Raw genomic sequence first — 10,209 nt, forward strand, 5'->3', positions numbered from 1 at the left:
AGGAAAGCTTTCAGGAGGATCCAGGATGTAAAGTAACCCTTTGCCTTCTGTTGCAGATCCTTGGCAATGTCAGGCTTCGATAATATCAACACGGATTTCTACCAGACGAGTTACAGCATCGATGACCAATCACAGCAGTCCTATGACTATGGTGGAAGTGGAGGACCCTATAGCAAGTAATGTTTCGACTTTAGAAGTTTATTTAGTTTCAATTGTAGTGAAATCATGTACACGTGAGTATATATTGCTTCCAAGGATTATAAATGTGAACTCAATATCAAGAATGGGAATATTCATGGTCTTCCTTACATTTTTGGAAAAGTTCTGGGAAACTGGTGTGAGTTTGAAACTCTTGCCCTGTTTACTGCGTGGAAGCATTTGGAAAATCTTCAGGTGTGCCGTGATGTAAAAGTAGCTCAGTGTTTCCAGTAATACTTTAGCTCACCCTTTAATGAAAATTTAGATTCAAATAACACGACTTAGATTGTCATGTAAGTTTTATATGATGATGAGTTTGGAATACTGCATATTTACCACCCCAAAATTTGGTTTTAACATTGTGCATGGCTTCCTCTGGTGCTTTACACTCACACATTTGTCTATTTCCCACAGACTACAAAGCAAAAACGTCCCTAGTGTTCAAAATTTTATCAGAGAAGATTGAGTTCTAAGAATGCTGTGTTACATCAGGCCCAAGAGGACTTCAGAAAGTTTATAGAAGTTTTTCACTATCTTTTAATTCCAGTTTTCCATACCTTCTTGCAGCTTCCATTAGGTGTAATAATACAAGTTGCATATATATATATATTTTAGTTCTGAAATGTATTTTTTTTTAACTTTGAGCTGATAATATCCTATGTGAAGATGAATGATGGTAGCTGCCCAATGTGTTAGGAGACTTTTAGGTCTTTTGTAATCTATGAGTGTTTTTCAAAAACGTGTTCAATCTGTAAAGATCTTGTCTTCTGGTTAGCTACCCTGCAGTCAATTTCAATTCATAATGACTCCACAGGACAGGGTAGAAGGGTCTTGTTGCATCAGGTTTTCTAGGCCAGTGTTTTCCAGTGCCCCCTCTGGGGGACTCTGGAATGATCCAGGGGGCTGCAAAAGCAGATACCTGTACTTTATTTTTGATTGTGGGTTACTGTACAAGTTTTTAATTGTCTTTTTTTTCTGCAAAGGGGTTTGTAGTTTACGTTGCAGTCTTTATAGGAACAAACTATCAGGCCTTTCCCCTGTGGAGTCACTGGGATTTCAAAGTCAACCTTTCAGTTAGCACCGAAGCACTTTGTGCCACGAGGGCCCCTGAAAAATTGTATCTGCCACACCATATTTTAGTTTAAAACCAGTGAGTTTGTTGGTGTAGAGTGGTTTAAGTGTTTGGAGTCAGCAGTTCGAAACCACCAACTGCTAAGCACAGGGACAATTGTACCCTGTCCTATGGGGTCGCTTTTAGTGGTATCAACTTGATGGCAGTGAGTATTGAATGCTTTCAGGAATTAAAAATAGTTGAATTTTATGGTGTTATAATAATGTGGTTTTTCATTTTTGCCCTTTAAAGATGAAAGGATGTTGCCACATGTAAAATTGTCGTTTATTTACAGTATGTCTCTTTGCCATGTAAGATTTATAGATCTACATAAACAGCTCCCAAAACACTGCAGACCCCAGAGGATGCTTTGAGATTTGTTAGGGGTACTTGAATTCAGAGCTCTTTGCATAACAAAACTAAGTCATCTTGTTCTAATTAGTTTCGAGACCTAATTTTGTAGCTATGTAAAAGTGATGCTTGGTAAAACAGCTGGTACCTGAATATGGCAGAATACAGTGACATCAAATTGTTCTAGTAGTCGTTGTATGCTTTACCACCATGCACTTGTCTTTGATGAAATAGCAAGAATTATAGTTTTATTGAATCCCAGCCCATTGCTTAAGCATCTGTTTAATATTATGTGTGGCAAAATGCAAATCATCTGGGGGAAGTACCTGTATAACTGTTAGAGTTGTGAGACACAGTGGTCACTTTTACTTGAAGTAACAGCTGACAAGACAGACCTTCTCCCTGTTTGTCTCTCATTCTTTCACGGAAAGGAATCCACCTTGTTCATGCAGAGTGGAATCTTTGTGGAGCTTTTCTAGCTGCTTCGTAAACTACAAAGTGGTTTCTTTAATAAATTCTAGCTGGATAACATTTTGTTCTAAATCAAGAAATGTGAGCTCTTGTCCTAATTCCACCAACTATTAAAATTGTTGTGTTAATATCTGGAGTCAGACAACCTAGTTCTGAATCCTGCTACCACCATGGGCAAATCATTTTAAACCTAATTTCCAGTTTTCACATGTACAATAGGGAGGACAATAATAATGATTTCCTAGGATTGTAGTGAGCATAATACATGAGGTATGTTTTTGAAATTTTTGGATAGTTAATATATATTACATATATTTTATAATTAATTTTAGTAAATTAAAAGTACATCTTCAATGCTTAAAAGTTTATAAGATACAAATGATATCTTCTCCCTTACCCTGTTTTCATGTTCCCTCAAATTTCTTGTGTATAGTCCCACAGCTGTCCTCAGCATATTACTGTATAATAAAATACACGATGACTGTATATAATATGCATAATTTCAAGCATTCCTTTTGCCCCACTGAGTATTTCGTGAATATGATTCCTTGTCAGTACACATAAAACTACTCATTTCTTTAACAGGTGCATGTTAATTTGTATACCTAAATTACAGTACATTTATTGATTGCTATTTTTATTGTTATTGTTTCTTTTGAAGTGTTTCTAATAAAATAATGCATCCATTAATTTAATGTTACTTGATACCCAGGAAATGTTACTGTGTTTAAGAATGTATTAAGATTAGTGGGAGTAGTCTCGAAATCACTTTGGAACCTACAAGGGCTTTGTGTTGCTGAACATTTACTGTTGCTTTGATTTGCCTGTAGGCAGGATGCTTAAGGATTACATTTAATTTTAAAATTTAAAGTGTTAATGCAGGTCATTAGATTTTTATATCTATCAAAGGGAACATCTTTGAAAGGCTATTAAGACTAAAGAACCTTAAGACTTATTAGCTTTCAATTTTGAGTAGTATTTTCCTTCTGTACTTACTATGTAGTATTTGAATTCATCCATTCCGTTTGGAGAAGCCATATTTCTGTAGAACATGGTGAAACAGGAATTTTAAAGATAAGGCTTTCATACCATTTTGTTCGTACTTGTCTTTGACATTACTTACATAACCATGGTGGTAAAGCTATCCTTCTAAAATATAGGCTTTATGAAAATTTTGCTCAGATGAGACAGTAGGTGTACACTACATTAAGAAATTAAAGCATTATTTAAATACACGTTGTACAAAGTAAAAAAGAATGGCTGAAAAATCATAGAAAACTTTATTAAACACAAATATCAAAATGTGAAGCTGTTGTTTCTGTACATCCATCTAGATTTATATATTTCTGATAGCAGTATTTCCATTCCCCAGAGAATTCTGTCCTCTTTAATTGACACCACATCCAATTACCAGATTAGGCATCCTCAAGGGAATCAAATTGTGTTCCTTTGACGTACTCTTTGGGTTTTGCAAAGTAGAACATCTGAAAGAGCAAGAGCAGGGCTGCAGGGTGGGTGCAGTAACGTTTCTCAATGGCATTCTTGTCGGGCAACTTTTGCCACCGTGATAAAAGCAGGTGCATTTCATTTTCATGATGGAGCAAAAGTCCTCGGCACAGTTTCCCTGGCCCCCTTTTTTTTTAAATGCAATTTTCAGCTTTCTTACAACTTCATAATAAGCCCCTGTGATCGTAATAAGCCCCTGTGATCATCCTATATCCTTTGAATAAATCTATCAAGAGTTTCCCATAGGAACCTTCCCCAAACAGCCCTATAACCTTCTGTATTGATCTTTCTGGCTTAATTTATCTGGCCTCACAGATCACCTCAGAAACCACTGTTTTGATTGGGTGCTGCTTTCTCTATTGTGTTGGTAAATGCAAGACTTTCCCTGGTTATGTTTTGGTTCATAAAATCATCCTTGTTAGCTCTGATCTTGCTTACAATCCTGATGGAAAACGTAAACTCTTTTGAGCTATCTGAGCTTTACCTAATGCTTTGGGTACCTGTGCCAAGCACCTTGCTGAGGCCAGGAACTTCTCTTAAAATTAAAATGCCAAGCCATGTGAAATCCCAGCTATTTTGTCAGTAGTATTTATACAGTCTTCAGCCAGCTTTTGGACATCAACTCGAGTTTCTTTATTCATTGAGCAGTGTCACATACTGTACTAATCAAGTACCTAAATAATAATGAAACTTATATAATGTGTACTACAAAGGATATGTTATCCTAAGCTTTCCTGATTTTTGTTTTATAGCTTAGTATGCATGTATTAAGTATTCGAATTAAGGAATAAAAATTACAAGATTGTTAAGTCTTCACTTGTTGACTCCCCAACTGTGTTCTTATTTAGTAGTTGTAAGTGCTATATGAATGAGTGTTGACTTCATGGGCAAGTTCTGTATATAACCAGGCAGTATTTTATTGTAGCCAATTAGCTTGATTTTAGTAATCACTTAAAGTTCTACTTTAGAAACTGACAATGCCTTTTCTAGGGTGGCATGACTAATAGTCCTTAGCTACCCAAAGGAAGATCTTGTAAATTAAGGAATTTATGCTGTCAGAGGGCAAGGTACTTCTGGTTAATGTAACTTCTTTTGATTTACAGACAGTATGGTGGCTATGACTACTCTCAGCACGGCCAATTTGTCCCTCCAGAGATGATACAGCCACAGCAGCCATATACTGGGCAGATTTTCCAGCCAGCTCAGACATATACCCCAACCACACCTCAGTCATTCTATGGAAACAACTTTGAAGATGAGCCACCTTTATTAGAAGGTAGAATTGGTTTCCATACTGCATATTATTCTGTAACATGTAGATTAAAGACCTGTGGTGTGGTAAGTTAAGCATCAGTATACTAGCCAGAAGATTGGCATATTGAAACCGACCACCACTCCATGGGAGAAAGTTTACTTCTGTAAAGATTTATGTCTTCAGAAACCATCGCAAGCAGTTTTAGTTCACAGTGGTTATGCATTGGGCTGCTAACCACAAGCTCAGCAGCTCCAAACCACTAGCCACTCTGGGAAAAAGATGAGGCTTTTTACTCCCTTAATTCTGCCCTGAGTCAGAATGCACTCGAGGGCGTCGAGTTTAGTTTGATTTTTGTAACGTTGCTATACAATGGAATTTACCCCAGGGCTCTAGATTTAGTATCTAAGACAAATCCCAATTTGGAGAAATCGACCTTCCTTTAAAAGAATAATCATGTAGAAAAGTTTTCTCAGTGACCTATTTTGAGCAATGTATGTGAAACCACATAGGACAAAAGAGGATCAGATTTTTTTTTCTTTTTAAAATTTTATTTTATTGTTTTAATCATTTTATTAGGGACTCAGACAACTCTTATCACAATCCATAATACATCAATTGTGTAAAGCACATTTGTACATTCATTGCCCTCATCATTCTCAAAACATTTGCTCTCCACTTAAGCCCCTGGCATCAGGTCCTCATTTTTTCCCCTGCCTCCCAACTCCCCCCTCCCTCATGAACCCTTGATAATTTATAAATTATTATTTTGTCATATCTTGCCCTGTCTGAAGTCTACCTTCACCCACTTTTCTGTTGTCCTTCCCCCAGGGACCAGTTTATATGTAGATCCTTATAATGGGTTCCCCCTTTTCCAACCTACCCTCCCTCTACCCTCCTGGTATCGCCACTCACACCACTGGTCCTGAAGGGATCGTCCATCCTGGATTCCCTGTGTTTCCAGTTCCTATCTGTACCAGTGTACATCCTCTGGTCTAGCCAGATTTGTAATGTAGAATTGGGATCATGATAGTGGGCGGGGGAGGAAGTATTTAGGAACTAGAGGAAAGTTGTATGTTTCGTCGTTGCTACATCGCACCCTGACTGGCTCGTCTCCTCCCCGAGACCCTTCTGTAAGGGGACGTCCAGTGGCCTACAAATGGGTTTTGGGTGTCCACTCCACTCCGCACTCAAGCCTGTAGCCATTAAGTCTGTTTGATTCATTGCAAATGGGGCAGAATAGAACTCCCCCATGAGAAGTAGACTACTACATCTTTCCTACAGAGCTAGCCAGTGGGTGGGTTTGAGTTACTGACATTTTGGTTAGCAGCCAAGTGTTAACCACTGTGCTACCAGGACTCCTTAGAGTAGGGCTTTTATAAAATTACAATATAGGATGTCAATATAATTACATGGAAATAAGCTTGCAGAACTAGGGACATTATTGAAAATTATAGTTTTCAAATTATATTCCAACAAACTTGAAAAATCTGAAATGAAGTAGTTCTGTGGGGAAAATAATTTTGTTCTGATTGCCTTTGACAAGTCCAATGAGATCAGTGGGTGTTGCCTGAAAACAGTGCACACATGTGCATGGAGACATGGTGCAGGTACCTTTTCAGAGGGCTGTCGGGTGCTCCTGACGCTAGTTTGTTAAAGAGACAGAGCGGAAAGGTGGCGTGCGTTCTTTTCATCATACCTTTGCCCTTTACTAGCACTAAACTAGAGATTGGTTATTGGTAGGATGAACATCACAGTCATAACTAACACTGAGGGACCTAATAAAATAATATAATTCAGTATTGCATTACCTATTTCTAGTGCTTTTTCACCTTGTCTCCTGTTCATATGTAGGTTCTGGTAAATTAAAGGCATGTTACCAATCCTAATGATTTGCCGTATTTTTCTTTTCTCTCAGAGTTAGGTATCAATTTTGACCACATCTGGCAAAAGACGCTCACAGTGTTGCATCCATTAAAAGTAGCTGACGGCAGCATCATGAATGAGACCGATTTGGCAGGACCAATGGTTTTTTGCCTTGCCTTTGGAGCTACTTTGTTACTGGTAAGACTATAGTTTCACGTTTCAGTATATTATTAAAGAAGAGAGTCTTAATTTTCATTAAAATGCATTTTGAGAATAAGTTTATCAAAAGTCTTTAATGTGTTTTGAATAGTATTTAGTTGCTTGTGTGTGTGTTTTAATCTAGACCTTGGGATTGTATTTTCTTACAGTGGTTATTTTATATATTATCTTTTAATAAACTAAAATATTGGAGGACAACAGAATTTATTTCTTCTCCCAAGAATCTTAAAGCATATCATCAAATGATAGAACTTTGTTTGTTTCTTGGTTATAAAGATAGCTGTTAATATTTTTTTTAATTTTTATCTTACATATCTGAAATACAGAAGACAAGTACCATAGTGCATAGAAGATGAGAGTCTTTTTAGTTAGAAAAGCTGGATTTGAGCTCAGTTCACTTATTTTTGAACAAGCCGTTTAATCATCCAGCCCCACCTTGAGTGATAGTAATCCTGTGCTGCCCACCTAACAGGATAGCCTGGGAGCCAGCTTTAGCTGTACTGAGTCCGGCTTGACTTGATGTCAGTGAGTTGAATTGTTACAGGTATGAGGTTTTATGAGGATTATGGCTACATTCATCAGTGAACTCAGCTGAACTTTTAAAAACCCAGTACTCATGATCACATATCTGCAAATAAAACATTGAGTTTTAAAATTTTTTCTCACTTGACATTATCTATAGAAACATTCTTGCCATTGAGGTTTGTGTGGCTAAAAGAAAATGTGACACAAGAGGAATTTTGTGAAGGTTTTTCTGTTTTAGTACATGACTTGAGTTAAATGTTTCTTTGTCCATATCTTGACTAAGTAAGTTAGTTCCAACATCTGCTGTGCTGTCCTTGCTTCTCACAAGAGCAAAATTACTGTTTTGTTTTTAGGCTTGAGGTCTGTGTAAATCAACCGAAACATAATGCAAAACAAAGCTATCTTCCATTATTGTGTCCCTCCAGCCTGCTTTCTAATCAGTTTTGGGGGTGGGGGGGGTTTGTCTCCACAAAACCAGGTTCCAGCTTTTCCAGACTGCTTTTCTCCTCGCTCCTCCATCACCCCTGTAAAGCAAATGACAAAGTTATTTCTGTTTTTAATGAGATGGTGCCTCCATCTACAAATGAGAACAATTTGCTTTGCGATGATTGGTGGGATTAGGTTCTTTGAAGTGATATTAACTATGAACCAATCACTCAGAATGACTAGCTTGTCTCTAGAATTTTTGCTTGGAATCAGTGTTCTTCTAGGGAATCACCTACTCTAGGGGGTTTTGCCGTGATTTTACCTCTTTATTCAAGTTTACACCACATTCAAATGCTAGCTGGGAAATTGAAAATTAAGTATCTGAATATTGGAAGGTGATATTTTAGATTTCTGAAGAAGACTGTGTAAGGCAATTGTTCAGCCTTTTACTGTATTACATATAGAAGATCAGATCCCTGTGTAGGGATCCTGGTCTTAGATAGGTTCTCACTGATGATTTTCTACATGTTTCATTTTTAAGTGAATTACATCCCCCAAAAAAGTGCGATTTACCTTTTAACCTGTATTCCTTTTAACCTGTATTCCTTTCTTTCCCTATAGGCTGGCAAGATCCAGTTTGGCTATGTGTATGGGATCAGTGCAATTGGATGTTTAGGAATGTTTTGTTTATTAAATCTAATGAGTATGACCGGTGTTTCATTTGGTTGCGTGGCAAGTGTCCTTGGATATTGCCTTCTTCCCATGATCCTACTTTCCAGCTTTGCAGTAATATTTTCTCTGCAGTAAGTATTGTCTTGTATTTTGGGGATTGATTGACCAATGCTATATAATATGATTCTCTTTGCACCCTCAGGGAATAAATCATTGATTGAAAATATGTCACAAAATACCTGTCGTGAGTGAGGACTATGCTAGATTTTTTAAGATAATGTAGAATGAAAAATGAGAACAAATCTAAAGATATTTTATGTCTTTGCTGTTTTTACCTGTGATAGAGGTATGGGTATTATACCTATACAATACTTACCCCTCAATAGTTTTTGACTAAATTTGGCTTAGACATTGGGCAAAAGGTAAATGCATGAATAATAAATAATTTCTCTACTTGGCAGCGTTTTAACTGATGAAACTCAAATCTAGCCTTCTTATGCAGGAGGCTGTTATCTGCCTACCATGTTGACAAATGTAAGCAGCCTTTACTGTGTATAATTCGGAAATAATTTGGGTGAGATGAAAAAGAAGCATGTTAGAGTTTTCATAAAGTTCCTCCTTGTGCCGAGTGTGCAGCTCCTCTTTAATAGTCAAGCTCCGCCCAGTGTCTGCTTACACAAGTTGCAAACGGGTTGTGGTATATTTGAACAGCAGCACCAAAATCCTTACCCATTGCTGTCAAGTACATTCCAGCTCACAGAAAACTTAGAGCTTTCAGAGAAAAGCACACCTTAACTCTGGTTCTGATACTAGAAGTATCAGAAGGGCATTGTTTTTTCGGAATTGTTGCTTTGGATTAAAATGGTTTACATTTCCAGCACACAAGCTTCAGAGGGGATTTCTAAAAGTTTGTGGAAAAATTGAATAGATAGAATTTTCCCATGAACATTTTGAAGCCCCTTCGTACTACCCCACTAACTAATTTGTTAAGAATTTTGGTAGCTTTTTAATTGAATTTACAGGGGAACCTATTTTCTACTAAATCAGTGTTTCTGAGCAGAGTGCGACTTTGCCCCTAGGGAGATATGGAGATAGTATGTACGCATAGTTTTGGATGCTACAGCTGGAGGAGAGCAATGGTCCTGCAGTGGGTGGAGGCCAGAGATGATGGTAAGCCTCCTGACTGGCCCAGCACAGCCTCACAATCAAGAATTATCCAGGCCAGATGTCAGTGGTGTAGCCGTTGGGAAACCCTCAGCCCTAGAAGTGAAATGAGACTATGCAAAAGTTTTTGTTACACGATACGATTCTGCATCATTGAGTTTACTGTGGGTACATTTTAGCAAAAGACAACTACCTGATTATTCCTCCAGTTGTCCAAAAGTTGATTTTAAATTGTTTTTCTTTTGAAATCACAGGGTTTTTACGTTCACGTAACGGGGGGTTATACAGTCATCGTGTGTAACTAATCTCTTGTATTGCTCTTTTTGTCCCTGCGTTTTCTTGGCTGGTTCCAGAGGGATGGTCGGAGTCATTCTCACTGCTGGAATTATTGGTTGGTGTAGCTTTTCTGCTTCCAAAATCTTCATTTCTGCACTAGCCATGGAAGGAC

At 37.7% G+C, this 10,209-nt stretch overlaps 1 protein-coding gene across 1 annotated transcript; it reads left to right on the plus strand.

The window, feature by feature from the left end:
* Positions 1–61: 61 nt before the first annotated feature.
* Positions 62–10,208, plus strand: YIPF5 (Yip1 domain family member 5; the record flags this gene model as incomplete). Its single annotated transcript, XM_004697061.3, has 5 exons — positions 62–176; positions 4,741–4,913; positions 6,808–6,953; positions 8,547–8,728; positions 10,115–10,208. Coding segments are annotated over exons 1-5 (705 nt in total), but the record flags the coding sequence as incomplete, so codon positions are not given.
* Position 10,209: the final 1 nt, after the last annotated feature.

Source organism: Echinops telfairi, unplaced genomic scaffold (assembly GCF_000313985.2).
Source record: "Echinops telfairi isolate 266 unplaced genomic scaffold, ASM31398v2 ScPeMD7_7469;HRSCAF=8507_0, whole genome shotgun sequence".
NCBI classification, from domain to species: domain Eukaryota; kingdom Metazoa; phylum Chordata; class Mammalia; order Afrosoricida; family Tenrecidae; genus Echinops; species Echinops telfairi.